This window comes from Physeter macrocephalus, unplaced genomic scaffold (assembly GCF_002837175.3).
Source record: "Physeter macrocephalus isolate SW-GA unplaced genomic scaffold, ASM283717v5 random_14, whole genome shotgun sequence".
Taxonomy (NCBI): Eukaryota; Metazoa; Chordata; class Mammalia; order Artiodactyla; family Physeteridae; genus Physeter; species Physeter macrocephalus.
In genome coordinates, this window is record NW_021145300.1 from 128,360 (window position 1) to 152,144 (window position 23,785).

The following is a 23,785-nucleotide window of genomic DNA, read 5'->3' on the forward strand; positions in this document are numbered from 1 at the left end:
AAAAAAATAAATTTATTTATTTATTTTTGGCTGTGTTGGGTCTTCGTGGCCGTGCCCGGCCTTTCTCTAGTTGTGGCGAGCGGGGGCTACTCTTTGTTGCGGCGCGCGGGCTTCTCATTGCGGTGGCTTCTCTTGTTGCGGAGCACGGGCTCTAGGCGCACGGGCTTCAGTAGCTGTGGCACTCAGGCTCAGTAGTTGTGGCGCACGGGCTTAGTTGCTCCGCGGCACGTGGGATCTTCCCTGACCGGGGCTTGAACCTGTGTCCCCTGCATCGGCAGGCGTACTCCCAACCACTGCGCCACCAGGGAAGTCCCACCAGATTAGCATTGGCTGTGAACCTTCCTGGGGCAGAACCCAGATGGATGAGTTTCCAAAGGTCTGGCCCTTCTAGCCAAGCCTGATGTTCAACAGTAGAATGGAAGTAGTGAGCACCTATTCTGGTCACGTTCTTCCCAGGTCCTGCCCTCTGGGCTGCGCTTGGACGCTCGGCTAACCTCTCTGTCTCTTTCTCTTTGTCTGTCTGTGTCTGTCTGTCTCCCCCTCTCTCTGCCTCCCTTTGTGGAGGGAGGTTTCTCCCTCTTCTCTTTCATCCTCTGGGCGTGTGTCCCTCTGACTCTGGCCTCTGCCTCCTCTCTGTCATTCATCTTTTCTCTCCGTGCCTCTGTCCCCATCCCTGTACCTATCCTGGTCTCTCCGCAGGACCCTCCAGTGGACATGGGTCGGGCCCTGGGGCCGGCCCTGCTGCTCACCTCACTCCTTGGGGCCTGGGCAGGGCTGGGCCCGGGGCAGGGCGAGCAGGCTGTGACGGTGGCCGTGGTGTTTGGCAGCTCGGGGCCACTGCAGGCCCAGGCCCGTACCCGCCTCACCCCCCAGAGCTTCCTGGACCTGCCCCTGGAGATCCAGCCGCTCACCGTGGGTGTCAACAACACCAACCCCGGCAGTCTCCTCACCCAGATCTGCGGGCTCCTGGGCACCGCCCGAGTCCACGGCATCGTCTTTGAGGACAACGTGGACACCGAGGCCGTGGCCCAGATCCTCGACTTCATCTCCTTCCAGACCCACGTGCCTATCCTCAGCATCAGTGGGGGCTCTGCCGTGGTCCTCACCCCCAAGGTGCCCACTCAAAGTCATGTCCCTACATCCCATGAGCCTGGAGCCAGGCTGGGGCTGGGGGAGAGGGGCTGAGTCTGGGCCAGGGAGACACTTAGGTCCTGGGAAACTGGGACTGGGTGGGCCCAGCAAGGGGGTGAGGGCTGAGGGAGGCATGGGTGAGGGAGGAGAAGGCTGTGGGAATGATGTTCCTATGTTCTAGAAGATAAACTTTCTGAGCTGCCTTCACATTTGTGTCTGGATGAGGGATGGGCAGGTGCCAAACCCACCTCTGGTTCTGGGGCAGCCCTCGCCCACCTTCTCCCTGTTTTTCTGGCCTTCCGTGGTCAGGCTCCAGACCCAGAAGTGCAGGGCCGGGCTGGGTGTGGGATCTGATGTAGCTGGCCTGCAGGGGAGAGCATCCAAGGGCAGGTCATGCCCTTGCTGTCCTGTGGGGAGAAAGTTCTAAACACACATTCACCAGCAATCACAGCTGGGCTCCTGCAGGAAAAACACAGGATGCCCCGAGGGAGTCCAGTGGGACCCCTTCCGGGTCTGGCGTTGGTCAGAGAAGGTCTCCTGAGAAATGACACCTAAGCCGAGACCTGGAGGATGAGGGGGGTTGACAAGGGATGTGTGGGGGGTGGACTGGGGGAGAGTGTTCCAGGTGGAGGGAGCAGGCGGTGTGAACACCCAGAGGTGAGAAGGAGCACAGAGTTTCTGAGGAACAGAGAGGAGCCTGGAGAGGGAGGTGAGGGCCCAACCACACGGGAAGACATTTGGGTTTTACTCTAAGTAAGCGAGGAGCTGAAGAAGGTGTTGAGGGGAGACTGATCTGATTTGCCTTTCTTTTATGATTATATTTTTATTATGGGGAATTTGGAGCATACATAAAAGTAGAAGAGTATAATGACCCCATGTATCCCCTATCCACCCCAGGCCAACCATGCCTCATCCTTACCCCCACCCACTTCTCCTCTTCTGTTTTATTTTGAAGCAAGGCCCAGACACAATATTTATTCCATCCATAAATACTTCAATACACATCTCTAGATGATAGGACTTTACAGAATAATAAAACCACCATACATCATCACATCTAAAAAATAATAAAAATTCCTTAACATCATAAACTATCCAGGCAGTGTTCAAATCCTCCGCATTGTCTCATAAATGTTTATTTTTATGTCTGTTGACTTGAATCAGGAGCCAAATTAGGTTCCCACGTGGCCACTGGTTGGTATGACTTAGGACTCTTCCCTCTCAAGGCTCCTCCTCCATCTCTCTCTTTTTTCCTTGCACATTTGTTTGTTGAAGGAACTGGGTTACTTGTCCTGTAGAGTTTTCTCGGAGTTGCTTTTTTAAAAGATTGGGACAGTCGCAGTGTGGTGAAATCTTGGAGGGGCTGCAGTGGCAGCGGGGAACCCACAGCTAGGAGAGGCTTGCGCTAGCCCAGCCTCGATCTTGCAGTGTCCTGGGCGTTTGTGGTGGCAGAGGCAGTAGAGAGGAAGAACATTCTCATCCCCAGGGCTCCATAGAGGATGGTGCTTTCCCAGTTACCTGTGGGCCTGACATTAGCTCTCAGCACGGTGGTTCTCCACCCTCACGGTGTTTTAGAAAAATACAGACACCCAGTGTACCATTTCTAAGATTCCCATTCAGTTGGTCTGGACTAGCGGGCTCAAGAGTCACCTGAGGAGCTTGTTGAAATACAGATTCCCGGGCTCCATCCTTAGGGATTCTGATCCAGCAGGTGTGCACTGCGCCCGAGAATTTGCATTTCCTACAAGCTCCCAGCTGACGCTGCTGCTGCTGGTTTGCGGTCCAGCCTTGGTCAGGCACGAATATTTAAAAAATCTCTCGAGGGCATTCTAATGGACGGCAGGGGGCTGGGAACCACGTGCGGGGCGGGCGGGCGGGCGGTTATCGCGAGACTAGGGCTCCCGGGACACCCACCCAGCACCTTCCGACGCGAGGGCGTGTGGGGGTTGACGGAGGGAGTGGAAGTTGGGGCGGGGCGGGACTCGGCTCGCCCCACCCCGCGCTCAGGCCTCCCCCCCTCCCCCTAGGAGCCGGGCTCCGCCTTCCTGCAGCTGGGCGTGTCCCTGGAGCAGCAGCTGCAGGTGCTGTTCAAGGTGCTGGAGGAGTACGACTGGAGCGCGTTCGCCGTGATCACCAGCCTGCACCCGGGCCACGCGCTCTTCCTCGAGAGCGTGCGCGCCGTCGCCGACGCCAGCTACGTGGGCTGGCGGCTGCTGGACGTGCTCACGCTGGAGCTGGGCCCCGGCGGGACGCGCGCCCACACGCAGCGCCTGCTGCGCCAGCTCGACGCCCCGGTGCTGGTGGCCTACTGCTCGCGCGAGGAGGCCGAGGTGCTCTTCGCCGAGGCGGCCCAGGCCGGCCTGGTGGGGCCCGGGCACGTGTGGCTGGTGCCCAACCTGGCGCTGGGCAGCACCGACGCGCCCCCCGCCGCCTTCCCCGTGGGCCTCATCAGCGTCGTCACCGAGAGCTGGCGCCTCAGCCTGCGCCAGAAAGTCCGCGACGGCGTGGCCATCCTGGCCCTCGGCGCCCACGGCTACCGGCGCCAGCACGGCGCCCTGCCCGCCCCGGCTGGGGAGTGCCGCGGCCACCCTGGGCCTGTCAGCCCTGCCCGGAAGGCCTTCTACAGGTGGGCACCTGCCCAGGGCATAGGATGGCCACGAGTGGCCGTGAGTTTGGGCTCACTGGTCACACCTCCCGCTAGGTGTATGCCTGGGGCCAAGTGACCTCACCTCTCTGGGCCATTGTTTCTTCCTCTGAGAAAAGGGCGGGGTGTGAGGGTGTGGTGAGGATGGGGGGGGTGGTCAACACAGGGAAACAGGACAATAATTACACAAATGCTACCTGTTGGTGGCTGTGATGAGGCAGAAGGTGCGGGAGGGCACGTCTGGTCCTGGTCAGGGCTAAGGGGGCCCTGGCTTCTCCCCGCTCGCAGGCACCTACTGAACGTCACCTGGGAGGGCCGGGACTTCTCCTTCAGCCCCGGTGGGTACCTGGTCCAGCCCGCCATGGTGGTGATTGCCCTCAACCGGCACCGCCTCTGGGAGACGGTGAGAAGGGGGTGAGCCCAGGGGCCCTCGGGATCCTTTCAGTTTATCCCCCCCTCTTGTCCCACAGCTGAGCAGAGAGTCCCTTCTGTCCCTCATCCAGCCCCTCATCCTTCGGGTCTCAGCTGAAACACTTCCACTGAGAAGCCTTCCAGGTCCCCCAGGGGTCTGAGGCAGCCCTGCTCCGGGCTCCCACAACACCCTTCACTACAGAACTTAGCAAGCACTCTTATTACACAGTCCTGCCCCTGGAGGAGTAACCCACAGCTGTGCTGGCTAGACGGACACGTAAACAAATAGAATTTGGGGAGGTCCGTGCTTAAGAAAAAATGTTTGCAAAGCATTATGGGAATAGAGAGGAGGGGCAGAAATTAGTCCTGCCTTCAAAGGAGGAAACTGGGGAAGGCTTCACAGAAGTTGGGACATTTGGGCTGGGCTATGTATGGATGGTTGAGTAGGAGCCCATCGGGAAGGGATAGTAGCCTAGTATAGACTGGGGGGAAGGAGGGTTTAGAGTTTTTTTGTTTTGGTTTGGTTTTGGTTTTGGTTTTTGCCATGCCATGCAGCTTGTGGGATCTTCGTTCCCTGACCAGGGATTGAACCAGGGCCCATGGCAGTGAAAGCGCTGAGTCTTAACCAGCGGACTGCCAGGGAATTCCCCTGGAGCGTTTTTAAGTGATGCGTTTGTAGGTGTGGGGCCTGGGGAAGAAGGGTAGGGTGATGGAGAGAAATTGGACCCGTGAAGGGCCTTGAGTGCTGGGCTAAGGACTTTATGTGAGGCTCGGGGGAATGAGTGCGGCGTGACGGGCCCAGGTCTGGGCTTTAGGAAGATGCCGTGAGCCAGCAGCAGTGTGGAGGCCGGACTGGAAAGTGCGGGGACCAGAAGCCGGGGAGGCTGCAGGGAGCCCTCCGCTTGCCCAGCCCCTTGCCCCGACTCTCCTGTTCTCCAGATGCTCCCGCCCCAGGCCCTGCTTCGTCCTGCCCCCAGTGACGTTAGGTGTGGGGGGAGTCTTGGTCCTGGCAGGCCTCGCCCAGAGGCCCCGCCTGTTGCGTGGGCTTAGTGGGGCTGAAGGTCCCGGGCTGAGGCCGGTCACCCTCTGCAGGTGGGGCGCTGGGACCATGGTGTCCTGCACATGAAGTACCCGGTGTGGCCTCGCTACGGTGCCGCCCTGCAGCCCGTGGTGGACAGCCGGCACCTGACGGTGGCCACGCTGGAAGAGCGACCCTTTGTCATCGTGGAGAGCCCCGACCCTGGCACAGGCGGCTGCGTGCCCAGCACCGTGCCCTGCCGCCGGCATGGCAACCACACCTTCAGGTCCGCGAGAGCACCCGGGAGAGCCGGTGTGAGCCGCGCGCCGCCGTGCGATGGCGGGCGTTGTGTGTGTCTTATGCTTGGGTACAGGGGTGGGCGTCCACCCGCCAGGCTGGGGGGAGCCGCTGGCTCTGACCCCTGCTGGTCTCTTGGTGGCAGCAGTGGTGACACGGCCCCCTACACCAAGCTTTGCTGTAAGGGCTTCTGCATCGACATCCTCAAGAAGCTGGCCAAGGCGGTCAAGTTCTCCTACGACCTGTACCTGGTGACCAACGGCAAGCATGGCAAGAGGGTGCGCGGCGTGTGGAACGGCATGATCGGGGAGGTAGGCCCGCCCCAGGCCACCTGAGCCCGCCCGCCTGCCCGCCTCCTGCGCTGGGCCCCGTCCATCCGTCAGCCACCCCGCGATGTTCCTCAGGCGTTTCCTCCTGTTCTGGGGATCAGTCAGGGTGGGACCCAGGCCCAGCTCCTAAGGCTCTCCGAACTGGCAGGGGCACTGTGCTGGCACCAGTGATGACCCCCGGGGTCAGTACTGAAAGTGGAGCTCTGAGGACCCAAGTGGGAACAACTGAGTCAGCTGGTGGGTGCTGGATGCGGGGCTGGGAGGGGAGCGGGGGAGTCCTCCAGCCTGCGGAGCCCCTCCTCTGATCCGGGCCTGACCCCCAGGTGTACTACAAGCGGGCAGACATGGCCATTGGCTCCCTCACCATCAATGAGGAGCGCTCCGAGATCGTGGACTTCTCCGTGCCCTTCGTGGAGACGGGCATCAGCGTAATGGTGGCTCGCAGCAACGGCACCGTCTCCCCCTCGGCCTTCCTGGGTGCGGCTCGGGGTGGGCGGGGACGGTGCAGAGGGGCCCGCGAAGTGGGCGTGTGGAGCATGGGTGGAGATGGGAGCTGGGGTGGACCCTCAGAGGGCGGCGCTGCAGCCTTGGGTCCTTGGAGCTTAGCCAGAGGCCTGAGCTATAATAGGTGGGTAGAACGGAGAGGGAAGAGGTGACATCCAGGTTCAGTCCTAAGCCTGGGGGCTCGGTAAGGGCGGGGGATGGGGAGAGCGGGGTAAAAGGTGGCGCCGTCGTGAGGGACAGGAAAACCAGGAAGGCAGGCTGCCTTCAGGAGGGGCCTGGTGGGCTGGGACATTGTCTTTTGTTTCATTTTTTTGGCCTCGTGGCTTGTGGGATCTTAGTTCCCTGACCAGGGATTGAACCCGCACCCTCAGCAGTGAAAGCGCAGAGTCCTAACCGCTGGACCGCCAGGGAACTCCTGGCCTGGGACACTGGGACAAAGGGAGAAGATTCACAGGGGGTTGGAGGAGCCAACCCAGAGCACGGGAAGCCGGGCTGGTTTCTGACTTGATTAGGAATTCAGCATTTCTTGGGCAGCTCCCTTGTGCCAGGTCCCATGCTAGGTGCTGGGATCCGGCCATAGTCCTGGCCTTCCCGGAGCGCCCAGTCAGAAGTTCAGGCGGGACTTGCAGTGTGGGATGGTTCAAAGAGCCCTGAGGACAGGTGAGCCTCTCGACCAGGAGCAGAAGAGGGAACCCCAGGTCTGCCTCTTCCTGCTGTGTGGCCTTGGGCAAGTCACTGAACCTCTCTGAGCAGGGTTCCTCAGCCACAGGGAGGGCAACAAACTCCACTTCGTAGGATGGGCATTGTATCGAAGGAGCAGATGCTTTGGGCAGTGATGACTTCTCACTCAGGGAGACTGAAATGATTTTGTCAGAAACCTCAGGTCCGTCTCCCCAGCCTCTCAGGCCTCGGTTTCTGTGTCAGTAGGATGAGGGGTAAGACTTGGCTTCAGAGCTCTGATTCCAAGCAGCTCACCCATGCTGGGCCTGGTGGGGGGTGGGGGGGGGTGGGGTGGAGATCCAGACCCAGGAGCGTGGGCAGCGGTGCTGGCGGCGAGGAGGAGAGGAGGAAAGCAGAGGCAATTCCCTGAGCTCGCTCCCGGACGTTGAGGGGCCGCCCTCAGGGGCTGAGGGGTGGAGGAGGTTGCAGGCAGGGGCGGGGGATGGGGGGGAGGGGAAAGAGCACGGGGTGCTGGCCGTCTTTTTGAAAGGAAGTCGGGGGAAGAGGGAGAACGGGAGCCAGGGGAGAGGCGGAATCAAAGGGTTGGGGGGGGGATGGGACCCTGGCCCAGGGCCGATGCGGGGGAGAGACCAAGAATGCTGGGGAGCCTGAGCTCCCTGGGGGACGGCGTCTCTCCCGGGGCTCCGCTGAGCGTCGGAGGGCCCTCGGCTCAGTCCGCGGGGCTGGTGACCGCACGGACCCACCTGCCTGCCCCCAGAACTCCCGAGCTGCCGGGGGGAGGGGCGGCGCCGACGCCTCTGAGCCTCCCCGCCCCCCCCCCCCGCCCCGTTCCCAGAGCCCTACAGCCCTGCCGTGTGGGTGATGATGTTTGTCATGTGCCTCACCGTGGTGGCCAGCACCGTCTTCGTGTTCGAGTACTTCAGCCCCGTCAGCTACGACCAGCGCCTCTCCAGCGGCAAGAGTCAGCTCCCACGCGGGCCCGGGAGCGGGGCAGGGCTGGAGCTTGCGGGAGGGGCGGGTTCAGGGCCAGAGGGGCCTTTCAGAGGGCGCCCCGTGGGGGAGGTCCCTGGCCTCCAGGCGAGATGCAGGGGGCCCGTCAGATACGTGAGAGGGAGAGGAGCGAGGTGAGTCGACGTGCCCTGGGGCGGGGACGGCCAGGGCCGGGGTCTGCACCCGGGACAGAGCAGAGGCGGGGGCCGCGGAGTTGGGCGGGCGGAACCTGACCCCCTCTGTGCCGGGCGAGAGGTTGCACCAGTGTCCCGCCTTTCGCCCCCAGAGCCTGGGGGCCCGTCCTTCACCATCGGCAAGTCCGTGTGGCTGCTCTGGGCGCTGGTCTTCAATAACTCGGTGCCCATCGAGAACCCCCGGGGCACCACCAGCAAGATCATGGTCCTGGTCTGGGCTTTCTTCGCCGTCATCTTCCTCGCCAGCTACACCGCCAACCTGGCCGCCTTCATGATCCAGGAGCAGTGCATCGACACTGTGTCGGGCCTCAGTGACAAGAAGGTTCTGGAGCCCCAGGGGGTGCTGGGGGGGGGGGGCCGCAGCCAGGGGCCTTGGGTGGGACACGGGACAGTTAGCTTCAGCGGAATTTGAACTGGCGACAGGAGCAGGACGAAGCGGGGGAGCCTGGGGAGGAGGGGGCTGGGGACGGGGACGGGGACGGGGACGGGGAGAGGCGGCTCAGGCCCACTGGCCAAGTGGCCTTGGGTAAGTCTCTCCCTGTCCCGGCCTCAGTTTCCCCGCTTGTAAAACACAGGCGTGGGCTGGACAGTCGCTAAGACCGTGCTGCGCTCGCTATTCAAGTCCGGACTAGGGGGATGGGGTCGGGGCCGGGGGCGCCCGGAGGGTCGGAGGAGGGGTTACGAATGGCGGCTGCCCTCCGCGCGCAGTTCCAGCGGCCTCAGGATCAGTACCCGCCCTTCCGCTTCGGCACCGTGCCCAACGGCAGCACGGAGCGGAACATCCGCAGCAACTACCGCGACATGCACGCGCACATGGTCAAGTTCAACCAGCGCTCGGTGGAGGACGCGCTTAGCAGCCTCAAGATGGGGTGGGTCCGCAGTCCTGCTCCCGCCCTCTGACTGTCTCTACCCGCGTGTCTCCCCGAGAGACCCAAGGCGGGACGGTGAGACTGGGTTGCCATGTAGGACCCCCGGGGAGGGGGTGGGGACGTCTTGGGGCAGAGAGAAGCTTGAGGACGCCCACCAGAGCCCAGAGACGCAGCTGTGGTATCGACCAAGGTTCGGCCTTGCCCTCAGGTGTTGGTTGTGACCTTCTTAGGATCTTTAGGGGCCTGGAGGGCAGAGAGGGTGTGTCCTCTGGGCGCAGAGGGTCCCCTGGCCTCTCTGAGGAGGAGGGTAGGTGGGGTTCCGAAGCTGTGGGAGGGGGCTTCTCTGCACCAGGACCCCAGAGAACTAGAGAAGGCTCTGCCCCTCCATCCCTCCTGGGTGGTGGTCAGCGGGCCCACGTGGCCCAGACCCCTGTCAGGCCCCAGGTTTGGTGCCCTGAACCCCACTTGATCCCTGGCCTGAGGGCTCAGCCTGTCCCCAGGAAGCTGGATGCCTTCATCTATGACGCTGCTGTCCTCAACTACATGGCGGGCAAGGACGAGGGCTGCAAGCTGGTCACCATTGGCTCTGGCAAGGTCTTTGCCACCACTGGCTATGGCATCGCCATGCAGAAGGACTCCCACTGGAAGCGGGCCATAGACCTGGCGCTCCTGCAGTTCCTGGGGGACGGTGGGTGCAGCCGCTGATGGGGGCTGGGGTGGGTCCCAGGTGGGCCACAGAGCCCGTGGTCGGGACAGCTGCCCGATGGCTGGTCAACATCTCCACCGCTGTCCTCTGAGTGCCCAGGGCCCGCGGGCACGGAGAGAGGTCTCTGGGGGTGAGAGGTGGGTGCAGTGGCTGGGTGGGGGGTATTAGGAGCAGCTGGATGGAGACGTGGGGCGGGATTGGTTCGCCGGGAGGGAGCAGGAAACGGCTGGGGAGTCCTTGCAGGATGGGAAGACAGGAAGGGGTCAGGCCACACGGTGGAGGTTGGGGGCATCTGAACTTTACTTTTCCCCAAGACCCCTCCCCTCCACTGCCATCTTGAGATGACCTGGGGTAGTGCCAACAGCCTGCCTAATCCCGGAGCCAGAACCCACGTTTGCCTTGGTACCCCGGGGCTCACATGCGTGAGCGGTGCGGCTGGGCTGCCCCAGCTCCCGGAGAGAGCTTTGCATCTAGAGTCCCAACCCTATTAGAAAAACAACTGTCTGGTTTTCCATCAGTGCCATAGAATAATGTGAGTGATAACAGTGAAGGTGCTTGCAGCCTCCTTGGGGGCCTAGGCCTTTTGTCTCTGTGTGCCCAGCTCCGTGCCTGGCATGTAGGTGATCAATAAGTGTCTGATGAACAAATGAACGACAACACGTACGCAGTCAGCAAGCCTTTGCTGGGCACGCGGAGCGTGGGCTTGTGGGGGGTGGGCACGTCAGAGGCTGGCATCGCCCCCCCAGCTCCCACTCTGCTCTCCTTCCTTCCTGCTCATTGACGCCCCCTCTCCCCCTCCTCCCCCGCCGGGCTGGATTCCGGTGTGGTCCTACCGGGGGGTGGGTCCCTGGCCCCAGACCCCTCCTCACTCCAGGCTTGGCTGGGCACTGGAGGGGTCCCTCCTGAGCCAGGTGTGCCTCGCCCCCACCAGGGGAGACCCAGAAGCTGGAGACGGTGTGGCTCTCGGGGATCTGCCAGAATGAGAAGAACGAGGTGATGAGCAGCAAGCTGGACATCGATAACATGGCCGGCGTCTTCTACATGCTGCTCGTGGCCATGGGGCTGGCCCTGCTGGTCTTCGCCTGGGAGCACCTGGTCTACCGGAAGCTGCGCCACTCGGTGCCCAACGCGTCCCGGCTGGACTTGCTGCTGGCCTTTAGCAGGGTGGGTGCCCGCTCCACCCTAGACAGGCCCCAGCTCCAGGGGCAGCGACCCAGCTAAGTCAGAGCCGGCCATGGCCCCATTTACAGGTGTAAAAACTGAGGTCTGGAGAGGTGGCATGGTCTGCCAGCATCACACAGCAGGTGAGAAGCAGAGCCCTTTTCCAGCAGGCAGGGCAGGACTTTGGAGCCGGGCTGACCGGGCTTCGAGTCCTCACTGCCATTTACAAGCTGTGTGACTTTAGGAGAAGGAGTTACCCTCTCGGTGCCTCAGAGAACTCCACTGTAAACTCTCCCAGCAGCGCACAGTAGGAGCTTAACAAATGTTAGTTACGTCCTGGGACTTAGAGACACCTGGGCTGATGCTTCCCACCTGGGCGTGGGGCGTGGGGCGTGGGGGCGTGGGGCCGTCCCGGGAGGGCGGGCGCCGTTCACGCCGTGGCGGTCTCCTGCCTCCCGCCCAGGGCATCTACAGCTGCTTTAGCGGGGTGCAGAGCCTGGCCAGCCCCGCGCGGCCGCCCAGCCCGGACCTCCCCGCCGGCTCGGCCCGGGTCAGCGTGCTCAAGATGCTGCAGGCGGCGCGCGACATGGTGACCACGGCGGGCGTGAGCAGCTCCCTGGACCGCGCCACGCGCACGCTCGAGAGCTGGGGCGGCGGCCGCCGCGCGCCCCCGCCGCCCGCCTGCCCCAGTCCGCGGCCGCCCACCCCCGGCCCGGCCCCCGAGCCGAGCCCCACGGGCTGCGGGCCGCCGGGCGGGGGCCGCACCGCGCTGGGGCGCAGGGCCCCGCAGCCCCCGGGCCGCGCCCCGATGCCCGGCTCCTCCCTACCCGACGTCTCCCGGCTGTCTGGCCGGCCGGCCTGGGAGGCGCGCTGGCCGTTGCTGGCCGGGCGCGGCGGGCGGCGCCTCTCGGCCTCCGAGCGGCGCGCGCTCCCGGAGCGCCCGCGGTCGCCCGAGCGCTGTCACTACAGCTCCTTCCCTCGAGCCGACCGGTCAGGGTGCCCCTTCCGTCCGCTCTTCCCGGAGCCCCCCGAGCCCGAGGACCTGCCGCTGCTCGGGCCGGAGCAGCTGGCCCGGCGGGAGGCTCTCCTGCGCGCGGCCTGGGCCCGAGGTTCGCGCCCGCGCCACGCTTCCCTGCCCAGCTCGGTGACCGAGGCCTTCGCCCGGCGCAGCTCGGAGCCCTCCCGGTGTGCCCGCCCGGCCTGCGGGCGCTGGATGCAGGCGCAGTCGATGCGGCTGCCGTCCTACCGGGAGGCCTGCCGGGAGGGGGTGTGGGCAGGGGCCCCCCCCTGGCCGCACGGACAGCACACCTGCCTCCACGCCCATGCCCACCTGCCGCTTTGCTGGGGGGCTGTCTGCCCTCACCTCCCACCCTGTGCCAGCCACGGCCCCTGGCTTCCTGGGGCTTGGGGGCCTCCGGGGCACAGGGGCCGGACCCTGGGACTGAGCACAGAATACAGGGACACTGGGGGGCTGGAAGAGGCCAGCAGGGCGGCCTGTGGGATGCACGGCTTCCCCCGACCTTGCACCTGGAGGCGGATCTCCAGCTTGGAATCCGAAGTGTGAGGTGTCAGCTATTCTGGTTCCTGCTCAGCTGGATTCTCCGCCTGGCACTGCCAGCGTTAGGGGGTAGGTGGGCTCGGGCTTTTCTGGCTTCTGCCACGAAATCCTGGCCCTGGGAACCCAGTGACAGATGATGTCTTCCACGGTCAGCTCAGCGACCTCAGCAGCCTCAGGTCCTGGTGTGGGGTGCGCTTTTGCCATCTTCTCATGCCAATCCCTTCCCGCCTGGGCTGGAGTCACGGGGAGCAGCAGCGGGGTCTCCCTGCCCTGCTGTGAGCCAGTCCCTGGTCATGGCTTCTGGGGGCTCGCTGTGGGAGCATGGAGGCTGGAGCTCGGTGTTGGGGCAGGGCGGCCCTGCTCCTGGCTCCGGCTGGCTGGAGTTGCTTCTCCTCAGAGTGCTGGGACATTAAACAAACCTTTTACAACCCACTGGTCCCGGCTGCCTCATTCTGCATCCCTGGAGGGGGCACACCAGAGCTGGTAGCATCCTGGGAGTATCCCAGATGGGGTGTCTGCCTAGAGCAGGTGGGCAGCTCCCTTTGTGGAGTATCCGGGAGGTAAGGCTGAGAGAGGGCTCCAGGCAGCAGAAGCCACTTGGTATTCAGTGCCAGCTCCCGCCCGCCCTGGTGCCAAACGAAACAAATGGCGCTCAGCACGGGGGCTCTGGTGGTGATGGATGGAGCTCATCCTTCAATCTCCTTGAAAAGAAGGGCCCACGCCAGGGGCTCTGGGGGTTCTGCCCTGCCAGGGGTCCCCGGGTCCCCGTGGGAGCCTGACAATGTTATGGTGGAAACGGCGGAGGGAGGTCTGTTGTGGGGAACCTGCTGGGCTCTCCTGGGCCCTGGCCAGCTGTGTTCGCCCCGTGGTGGCTGTGCAGGGCTCGGACTGCCGGCTGGCTCTGGAAGCCTGGCATGGGTGGCTTCCGGGGTCAGGCACGGCTCAGCCTTGGGAGGGAAAGACCTCCAGGTCAGAGACTCTGTACCCACATCTCAGTTCTCTGTCCTCCCTCTGGGGCTCTCAGTCCCACCTCCTTCCTCTGTCACATGTCACTGGCTGTGAACCATCTAAAAAGATGGCTCCTGCTTACCATTTTCAATGCTTTCACTTCTGGGATTACATTTAGCCCCACAATGACTAAAGCAAGCCAGCACTCCTTCCATCCGTTCCGCAAACACGGTGAGCGTGATTGGTGCCGTTAGAGCCTTTTCTAACTGTGAGCCTGTGAAGTCCAAGGCCTTGCTGTCCCCGGCAATTTGGGTGAAGCAGGGCAGAAACTTAACTCCATGTAGTAGGGAGGGGGCTGGGGAGGGCAGTGCTGGATGCCAGTACCACGTGCAGCCACGGCCCAGTGCCCTTACCCACACGGCTCCTTGCTGGCTCCCAGGAGGCTGGGTCCCCTCTCCAGTCTCCAAATATTCCACTGCTGGCGCTGGAGCCATGAAAACGGCAAGTTTTTTTTGTTTGGTTTTAGGGCTGAGAGCCGCTGAAATGGTAGAGTGGCGGAAATTGCCAGAACCCCTCCGTTCCTGGCTGGAGGGCCTGACAACCGCAAGAATGTGAGCCCCCCCCCACCCCAGCCCGTTATAGTCCATTTCACATTCTCTGCCCCATGGATTTTCACGGATCCAGGTCCAGGATCGGGGGGTTCAAAAACAGGTTGCGAGTGTGAGTCTAGGGGGGTGCTAGAGGCCAGTGCCGCGGAAGGGAGCTTGACCTTGGTTGCAGCCACTGGAGGTGAGAGGGTTAACCGCTGGCCACCAGCCCCTGGACCTGGGCTCCCTGGGTCAGGGTCTGAGCGCAGCGCTGGGTGGAAGGCTGCAGCAGGTGACGCCTGGAGGAGTTGCGAGGTCCAGGCTGCTCTCTGCTCGCTCTCCAAGATCGTTAATAACCAAGAACCGGAAAGATGATTAAGGGCCACGTGTGGAGCTGAGCCTGCGGCTGACCGGCTCTAAGGAGGGGCCAGTCCTGCTCCCGGGGCCGGGCTCCTGGCCGCCTCGCTCCTTCTCTAGGAATGCATTCTGAGGAGAGGCGAGTCCCTTGGGGAGTGGGGGCAGGAAGGATGCCGGCTGCCCCTCTGCGGGAGGACCGAGGAAGGGTCCCGCGTTATCAAGGGGAGGACAGAAAGCCTGGCAGGGGAGGAGGGAGCCGGCTGCGTGGGAGAGTGAAGCCACAGATGTTCAGTCATTGCACACAAGGGTGTGACGGTGTAGCACAGCCAGCTGAACCCAGACACCAGACACCCAAACGCTGGGGGTGTTTTTTATTTTGGTGGGACACAGGGAGAGGCCTTTGGTCGCATCTCAGCAGCAGAAACTCCTACTCTCTTTCCCCGTTCCCTCCTGCTGCCGCCATCGCCGTGTTTCTTCCTCTGTCTTTACTGAGCGGCTCGTGGCGTGGCCCGGCCCAGCCCACCTCTTTCCTGGGGCCCGTGTGTGGGGAGGGGGCACGAGGCCCTCACTTACGACACCTGAGCGTCAGCCTTGGCTCCAAAACTCCCCAGCCTGGCCTGAGGCTGGCTCTGTGACGGGTTGGGGAGGTTGGGGAACCAGAGGCCACCCCCTCCCCCAAGCCCTAAAGAATTCAAGTCCATTTCCCGCTTCTGAATTGGGGCAGGCAGTTGCTAACAAGAAGCCACTTGACTCATCAGGAGGCTATGAAACCGGTTAGGTGCCTGAGGCCCCGAACCAGGGGTCTTCAACGAGTCTAGAGGTATGTGGTACACGTGCAGTATGGCTGGCAAGGGACAAGGGAGCTGGGCATCAGTACCTAAGAGCTTTATTGAACACCTCTGTGTCAGGTACTCAGGACTTTGGCCCACACGGGTCAGTGATGCAGGTACTATCCTCCCCATGTTACAAAGGACAGGAGGAGAGAGCACGGGGTTTGCTGCCTGCAAGTGGCAGGTCCGACCTCTCGGTCTACGCTCTTACCCTGCAAGCTATGCCACCAAGGTCCACGTGCAAAGCGCCCAGCGCTGTGCCCGCACACACCAGGCACTGGTAGATGTCACTTCCCCCTTTCTCCAATCGACACTATGAGCCCCAGGCCCCGGGGAGAAGGGATCGTGAAGCTCCCTCCTGCAGCTCTGGATCCTGGTTGCGGAAGAGCCAGGTGTCAGCCCTGATCGGGGATCCGGTCCCTAGACAGGCCTGGCCTCAGCCTTCGCTGGCTCAGTGTCTCACACACACACACACACACACACACACACACACACACACACACACACACACACACACGGCTCTTCACACACACGCACACACACACACACACACACACACACACACACACACAGCTCTTCACACACACACACACACACACACACACACACACACACACACACACACACACACACGGCTCTTCCCCTGGGCTGGTTCCCCATGAGGTAGGGGCAGCCCCTGCCCTCCCCCCACTCTGACTTTCGCCTCTGCCCATTGCTGAGGCCGCTCCTGGCCCCCATCTGGCGGGAACAGGTGTGTGTCTGAGGGCCTGGCGACGTGCCCGCTGCCTGCCTCCCACCACTCGGCAGTGCCTCCCGGTCTGTCACCCGCCATCTGTCCCATCCATAAGCCCGCAGTCATCTCTCTGGCCTCAGGTGAGGGAACAGCCAGGAGCCGCTGGCGTGATGGCACGAGGCTCCAGTGCTTGGGCAGGGAACGAGACAGAGAAGGCTGCCTCCCACCTTGACCTGGCCTGCCCTCGGGGCCAGTCTGGGGCAGTGCGGGTGAATGGCGTCGGGTGGAGCCTGCTGAGTTTATGTTCTCCTCCACAGCGACACTTGTACCCGGGCCAGGTTGGGCTGGCATCCCCTTCTGGCTTCCCCACCACAGAGCACAGGGCCCATCGGTGGAATGGAAACCATGACCCAACTGGCCCACCTCCGCAAGCTGATGTTAAAAACTCCCGGGTGAATGTGCTGCATGGGCAAGGTGAACAAGCATCACCTGGGAACGTCTAGCTGTCGGGGTCCTCGCGCCCCCTCCCCCAGGACATCAGCAGTAGAGAGGAAGCTGACCCCATCTGACCTCTAGCACGACAGACAGCAGGCAAACACCAAGGAGCAAAGGAAGCCAGTGACGTGGTCACCTCCGGCCAATTCCTTCCAGGACTGTGGTTGCCCAGCTCGGAGGTGGAGGGGAATGCAGCCACCCGGCTCCTCTGCTGTGTGCCCCCAGACTGCCACCTAAGTCGAACTGGCTTTGTCATGCTAGTAAATTTGTGTCCAAAATTTGGATTGGAGCCTGAGGCGCCGGGATGATTTAACTTGCTTTGTCCTTCAGCAAGAGGGAATGCAATTGGAGAAGGGGATGTACAGATGTTTTAATTGAGTTTTCAGCAAACAGCCCGGCAGCTCCAGGCGGGGTCCGTGCCACGGAGGGCGGGGCCTCGTGGAGGCGCCCCCCCGGCCCCGCCCCCCCCCGCAAGGCCTCCTGGGAAGCAGCCACGATGGCAAATGGGGAAGAGGCGTCCTTTTTTCACGAGGACGGAAAATAACAAAATAACAAAACGCCGGGTGAGCTGTGAGAACTGAAGAGCGACAGCAGCTCGCGGCCGATTATGACACGGGACTCACAGGCCTGGGCTGCCAGGGGGCCCCAGGGCAGGGCTGGGGCCGCCCGCGGGCTCCCCACGTTCTTGCAAATCCCACGTCCCCCTGCCTTGAGACCACCGTGGGCCCCGGGAGACCTGGCGTCCTCGCTCTGTCCAAAGTTCGATGACGGTGAGATGCAGGGGGGAGGCTGCAAGGGGTTCCCTGGAGAGCTGAGCAAGGCACTGAAATCAACGGAGGGAGGGGGAAGGGCCGAGACCCCACCCCAGAGGCTGCTCGTGGTCCAGCTGCTCTGGGCTCCAGGACACGTGGGATTAGGCCCAGGGCCGGGGCCACACGAGGGAGGGTCAGGAGGAGCCCCCAGGCCCTGAAGCAGGAGAAGGCACACTGGAAATGCAGAGTTCTTTAGGGTCACCCGTGTCTCCGAGGAAGGCTGGCCCAGCAGGTGCATGCATGACTGTTGGGGGCGGGGAGTACGCGGAGCTGGTGAGGTGCCCGGGAACCTGGCCCTCCTTCCGTGGGAATGGTGGCCGGCGCCCCGTCTCACCCCACAGCGCCCAAGGGACATGGAGAGTGTGAACGCTGATCACCCACAGCTCGGAGCCACCGTTAGTGTTGGCGCGGGGGCAGGGCCGGGGCACTCGCACAGCTGCGCTTTATTTAGACTGAAATGTAGACGCTTAGGGTTTTGCTGGAGCCTGTGTATGGGTTCTAATGGTTTTTTTCCGTAAGGTAAGAGCTTCTGCGCCATGTGCTTGGCGGGGCAGGCCCGACCTCTCTCACAGGGTGGGAACCACGGGCTCCATGCCCGGGGCGCTCCCAGGCCACTGCGGTGACAGCTGGGGGTAGCTCCCCTCTGGTGGCCCTGGTACGCTGCGCCCCCCCCCCACCCCCGCCGCAGGAAGCCCGAGGCTCCCTTTCAGGGGTCGAGAGCTCTGGGCTTTAAACCCCGTGCGGAAAGGCTGCTCCCACCCGCCGCTCCGGAGTCAGGGCCCTCCCAGCTCTGGGCCGGGGACCCTGGTGCCAATTAGCACTTACGGTCCTTGTCGTCAGCTGGCCAGGCACTCCCCTAGGAGAGGCACTCGGCACCTCCAGGCCCGGCGGGAAGGTGAGCCCTGCCAGGCCCAGTGGAGAGGAGGAGTAGGGCCTGGGGTTGCCCTAATGGAGATCTTCCAGACAAGGATGCGGGAGGGACTGGGAGAGCGGGGTCAGGGGTGGGGGGACACGTGTCTGGTATAAATAGTGGCAGTGCCAGCGCTGCGTCTCCACCCTTCCGGGGGAAGAGCCCGCCCTGGTGGTGGGGTGTGTGAAAGCAGAGGGCTCCATCCCAGTACCCAGTCCTAGAATCCGGGAGCAGCCGTGTGCCCCGGCTGCGGGACTCGGCTGCCTGGGGGCAGCCCCAGGCAGGAGGGCCTGGAGGAGGGTGGGCCGGGCGAGGGAGGCGAGGTGCGGACTGTGCGGAATCCTGGGTGGGGAGGAGCCCCCCAGCTGGAGGCGCGCAGGGTGCCCTCCAAGAGCCCGGGCGTTGCCTGCCCCACGGAGACCTGGGAGGCACCCAGCTCTTGGCTCTGCCGGCGGGGGGGGGCCCCACCCCGCTCGTCACCAGACTTGTCCTGCCATCAGAGCTTAGTCTCGCTGAGGATGATGTTGGCGGTGACAAAGGAGAAGCAGGAGAAAGCCCAGAGTAGCACAAAGCCCACCCAGAAGGTGTGGCCGAAAGGGGACCCGTGCTTGTTGACAGCCCCGCCGCCGAAGGCCAGCCGGGTGTCCTTGCGGCAGAGGTACACCAGGAAGGCGGGGATGGCGTACTGGATGCCCGTGCCCGCGTAGGCCCCTGTGATGCCCACCAGGGACTCCAGGTCGTGGGTGCAGAAGGCCACCAGCACAGGGGGCAGCAGGGTGATGGTGGGGAACACCACGCGGTCCACCACCCAGGGGTACGTGCCCCCCTCTCGGTGGAAGAGCGTCTTCCAGTTGTTACGCAGGGTCACGGCGATGATGGGGAAGTTGGTGCTGATGGTGAAGACGGGGAAGAGGCCCAGGAAGAAGCGCACGGCGGCCAGGCCCACGACGTCGCAGCGTGCGAAGTTGAGGGTGTACATGTCCAGGAGGCTGTCACCGCGGAAGCAGAAGATGGCGGTGAAGGAGAGGAGGCCGTAGAAGGCCAGGATCAGCACGTAGTCCAGGAAGACCAGGCGCGTGAGATGGCGCTTGGAGGAGACGGGGGTGACGAGGGACGGCAGGGAGTGCTGGCACATGAAAGAGTAGACGCCCACGCCCAACAGGTTCCGGAGCCCGGAGACGCTGGCCAGCGGCGGGTGCCCCTCCCCGCGCCCACGGCCGATGCGGACAAGGGCCAGCACGATCATGATGGCGAAAGCTGGAAAACAGGAGGGGAGTCAGCCAGGGAAGGAGGGGCAGCCCTACCTGGGCACAGTCCCTGGTCTGGGGGCGCCTGCCGAGGGACCCGAGCCCCATGAGAAAGAGCCATTAAATTCCCGCGGCCGTGAGGGTCACGCTCTGGGGCAGGTCGGCAGTGGCCGCCGCTGCCGGGGACGTGCCGTGCACGCCCCGCGCCAGCAGGTGAGGGAACGTGTCTGGGGGTGAGGGCCGGGCGGGACGGGGGCCGCGCGCGGGGGTCAGCGGCGGAGCCACGCGCTGTCTTCTCAGAGGAGTGCAGGCTCCTGGCCAGGCACTTCGCGGCTCCCTTACCGGCCCCAGGGGTCTGGGGGTTGGGGGGCTTCCTGCCAGCTTCCTGACTCTCCTTTGGTTTAAAGAATGTGGGTCTGAGGAGCAGGGGTGGAGGGGTAAGGGGCACAGAGCACTTGGGAGGAGGTGTCCTCCTGGGCCAGGCCATCTGCTAGGGACAGCTAAGGGGCGACGGTGAAGAATGCGGGCAGCCCTGAGCGGAGGCGGGCACTCAGGGGCCAGCACCGGGAGGGAAGGTACCTGGGGTCACTCGAGGGAAGAAGTGGCACCAAAGCTCAAGGCTGGTGGGAGCTGAGTCCAGGGCTGGAGGCCAAGGGCCTGTGGCTCTGTTCTCCTGGGCCTGGTGGCACAGGCAGGAGGCCCCTAAGTACAGGGCGTAACTCGGACCTGGGTTTGCTGCAGAAGCGGCAGCGGACCCACGATCTGTCTGTTCAGAGCCAACAGAGCTCCAGGCTGGCTGCACCTCTTACAGCGGCCCTCCTGTGGGTCTCATACCCAGAGCCGGGCTTCCCAGCCGGTGCTCCCAGCGGACAGACATACTTCCAGATCCGGCAGCCTCTCCCTGAGTCTCTGGCTTCTTGTGTGTTATCCAGATCTCCCAGAACTGCCACCCTTAGCCACTCGGCACACCCAGGGACCACCGGTGTCCCTGTCTCCAGTGTTGGAGTCGGTAAGCCGCTGCTGTCTCTGTTCAGACCAGACCTGACAGCCCCTCCAGCCCGGGCCCCCACCGCTCAGGTAAAGGCCACGATGACACCTGACATTTCTCGGGGAGTGACGCAGGCGAGCGTGAAGGACGGTGGCTGAAGGGACTGCCTGCCAGCCGCGCAGCTCCTGCCTGCCGGCCCATCGGAAGCTCAGCGCTCCTCCCAAGTGGGAGGCTGGGGGTCTCCCCGCCGTCCCCTCGGGCCGTGTCATACCCTCCCCGCTCCCTGGAAGGAAGAGGCCTTTCTTCCAGGGTTCACGGGAAGCCAGACCAATGTTTTCCCACAACGACGCTCGCAAGTGGGCTCAACGGAAATGTCGTCTGTTACTTTTCATCAGAGCTGCTGACTGCTGGGGACAGGATCGGGGGAGGGGAGCCGGGGACCAGGCCTGTGAAAATTGCCAATAGAGACGATGATTTGTTTCTGATGCTCTCATCTGACTCCGGCGCTGCCGCTCCTGATTCTGAGGGCCCCACGGCTGAGGCGCGTCGCAGATCCCGCCAGCTCTGGCCAGTCGAGGGGCAAGCGGCGACCCAGTCCCTCCCTTGAGGTCTCAGTCCAGGAGCTGCCTCTGGCTGAACCCTCTCCGGGCTGGGACAGGACACCCCGTGAGGGCCTCCCTGTTTCCTCGGGGACACCCAGGACCCCGGCAGTCTGGCTCGTCACGTTTCTCGGGGGGGGGGGTGGTGCAGGAGGGGTGTGCGGGCCAGAGATCTGTGTGGCAGAACCGCACCCAGGAAGTGCACTGGGGCAGGATGCGAGGGGAGCGCCCAGGGGAGGGGGTGGACGGGGTGGAGGCGGAGTCTCCCGTGTGCCGGGGAGTCGGGCCCGGGCCGGAAAGGGTTACGAAGCAGAGCTGAGCGCGCGGGCCGCCTGCTGATGAGCTGTTCACGAGGCTGCAGCTGACACTTCTGCCAGCGAGGGGGGCCACCAGGGTCGGGGCAAAGGGGGCAGCTGCTGTAAGACAAAAGCTCAGTCCTGTCGTGCCACTAGCGGAGTGCCCCCCGGTGACCCGGCGCTACTGCTGGCCCAGGCCGAGGCCAGCAGGGACTGGCGAAGAGGCAAGTGGGGAGATCCTGTCTGTTGCTCGGCCGCGGGGCCCTGGGTCTGGTGGGCATGGAGGAGGCAGGGAGAAGTGGGCCGTTCGCACGTGAGCTCGTCACTGCGCCCTGCAGCTGGGATGCTGGCTGGTGCTTCCCTGCTCATCTTCCTCCTCAGCCCTACGTCTCCCAGGGGCTGTAAGAAGCGCAGGCAGAGACTGGCTCGCTGGCTTCAAGGCGAGCTGTCTGGACAGCCCTGCCCGGCGGCTCTGACCTTGAGGGGTCCTGGCACCAGGGCCGCCCGGCCCTGCCCTCTGGACCACACTCCTCTGCTTGCTCCCGGCCCTTCCCTCCCCTCCCTGCCGGGGAAGCAGAGTTCAACAGCCATCTCCTAGATGGGTCGTCCTGTCCCTGGGAGATGGCTGCTCCAAAAACTCAGGCGGTCTGATAATAAATCAAGGTGAAACGAGGATGACAGGTTGTGAGCGACAAACGCGGCCAGGAAATTCGGCGGAGAGCAGGGCTCTCAGTGCACGCAGGATGCCCAGGGCTCGGCCGCGGCCACTGGCAGCTCGCGCCAGCTGGTCGCGGCCGTGTGGGAGGCGGGGGTGGCCGCTTGGGAGAGGGGGCCCCCCGACGTCTGGGTGGGCAGACCTCACAGCTCCCCGAGGGCAGGGCGCGCCGGGCTTCTCTCCGAGCCTCACAGGCCGAGCTCAGGGAGTCCACGTCCACCCGCGTCCACCCGCGTCCCGCGCAGGAGTCACGCTCCGAGGCGTGAAGAGGTGCAGCGAGTTGCCGGGGAGGATGCTGTGGGGGGAGGAGGTGAGGGCCTGACACACGTCACACGAGGAGCGGCTGCCAGGTGACGAGGGGGATCAGGAGGCTTCTGTTTTAATACCTGCGGTAAGAGCCCGCGTAGAAACAACTGCGCCGTTGCGTGTGGCTCGGGGCTCACCAGGACCATTCGTTCATTCGTTCGTTCGTTCGTTCATTCAGCAAGGATGTACTGAGAGCCCACTGTGCCGATACTATTCTGGGCACCTGGGGATGGTGCTCTGAGCCAGCAGTTATGGTCCTGGTCCTCTGGAGCCTACGGTCCAGGGGGCCCACCAGGTGGAACTTACAGGACACAAATTACTGCAAGAGAAAGAACTGGCTAACAGCCGCATGAGCTGCGGAGGGGCAGTGGGGTAGATGCGGAGATCCCTGTCTCAGGACGTCCAGGCCCAGGGAAGAGGACCATCTGGGGGGTCACAGGGGAACCGGGCGCCAGAGCCGATCTGGAAGAACCTGTCGGCTGTCCCCCTCGCGGTGCAGGAGGGAAGGAGCAGCCTGATGAGGGCGGCGACGGGGTCAGGGCCCCAGATTTCACTGCTTCCGCCGCGGTGTCCCGCCCTCAGCGTATTGATCCACGTGGAGCCGCTCTCCGCTCTCCCCACGTGCGCTGCCTTGGGAGGGAGGGAAGGAGAGAGACAGGAGCGGGAGGCCAGTCCTAGGCTCGGTACAAATCCTGAGCCCTGAGAGCACAGCTTAGGGGAGACACCTTTCCGCCTCCTTTTCTGAGGAGGTCAGGTTAAAAGTAAGATTTACACCAGGAATGGCCCTCCAGCACAGGCACGTCCGCGGTGACAGTATCAGGATGGTGGCAGGTCAGTGGGGTCACGTCAGTGCCAGCTTTCTGTCCTGGGGACGTCAGCAGCCTCAGCAGTATGGAGGTCAAGGTAATACTTTACGTCAGGATGCATTCTCGCGACACTTAACGAGTCACGCATGAGCTCCCTTGAGCGGTCAGAGGAGAAGCACCGCTGGCCACGGAGGGCCCCTGTTCCTCCTCCTGTCTTTTGAGCAAGAGTGCGATGAGGAGCCCCGGCTGGGAGCTGACTTGCCTCGCGGCGGTCTGTCTGTCTGAACCTCAGAGCCTCGCTCCTCTGCAGAGCTGGGCCGACGGGCCGGTGACACCCTCTGAACTCCTGCCAGAGGGCAGCGGTGGTCCGGACGTATAAAGGGATGAGAGTGAAAAAGCAAACGACCCCGAATCTGGACTGCTCAGCATCTCCTGGTTCCTCCCTTCGCTCTCCCGGACCCCCCTCCACCCTGGGGCCCCGGCTGCATAAAGAGGTGCACTGGCCCAGACCTCACAGGCGTGGGAGTTGACTCGTTCTTGGGGCCAAGTGGAGACGGGCAGGGGTCTGAGGTCTGGGTCCGGGGCTCTGGGAGTCCAACCAGTGGCCCCAGTATGCCTGTCTTGGGGCTGTGGGTTAAGGCAGAGATCAGAGCGGTCAGAAGC

The 23,785-nt window shown here is 63.5% G+C and overlaps 2 protein-coding genes across 4 annotated transcripts in view; one reads left to right on the top strand and one right to left on the bottom strand.

The window, feature by feature from the left end:
- Positions 1–324: 324 nt before the first annotated feature.
- GRIN2C (glutamate ionotropic receptor NMDA type subunit 2C) lies at positions 325–13,638 on the top strand. Of its 2 annotated transcripts, XM_055082105.1 has the most exons (12): positions 325–1,113; positions 3,159–3,757; positions 4,064–4,178; positions 5,279–5,490; positions 5,650–5,812; positions 6,154–6,307; positions 7,851–7,976; positions 8,292–8,521; positions 8,908–9,068; positions 9,569–9,756; positions 10,706–10,938; positions 11,399–13,638. In XM_055082105.1, exons 1-12 carry the CDS (start codon positions 715–717, stop codon positions 12,497–12,499), a joined length of 3,681 nt encoding a protein of 1,226 aa, XP_054938080.1. In that variant the 5' UTR covers positions 325–714; the 3' UTR covers positions 12,500–13,638. The 2 variants fall into 2 exon arrangements, with proteins under 2 accessions (XP_054938080.1, XP_054938079.1); XM_055082104.1 differs by having other exon boundaries at positions 5,279–5,812.
- A 3,571-nt stretch (positions 13,639–17,209) lies between these two features.
- Positions 17,210–23,785, bottom strand: part of TMEM104 (transmembrane protein 104) — a 57,506-nt gene continuing 50,930 nt past the window's right edge. For both annotated transcript variants that reach the window (XM_007099711.3, XM_007099710.3), the window contains exon 10: positions 17,210–19,422. In XM_007099711.3, coding sequence (XP_007099773.2) covers positions 18,662–19,422 — 761 coding nt within the window. In that variant the 3' untranslated portion in view covers positions 17,210–18,661. The remainder of the gene's footprint in view (positions 19,423–23,785) is intronic.

Bases quoted from the DNA above. Each gene is read 5' to 3' on its own strand.
- GRIN2C (XM_055082104.1), top strand. From the start codon at position 715: ATGGGTCGGGCCCTGGGGCCGGCCCTGCTGCTCACCTCACTCCTTGGG. The intron at 8,522-8,907 runs GTTCTGGAGCCC...CTCCGCGCGCAG, and splicing joins CGGGCCTCAGTGACAAGAAG to TTCCAGCGGCCTCAGGATCA. The intron at 9,069-9,568 runs GTGGGTCCGCAG...GCCTGTCCCCAG, and splicing joins CTTAGCAGCCTCAAGATGGG to GAAGCTGGATGCCTTCATCT.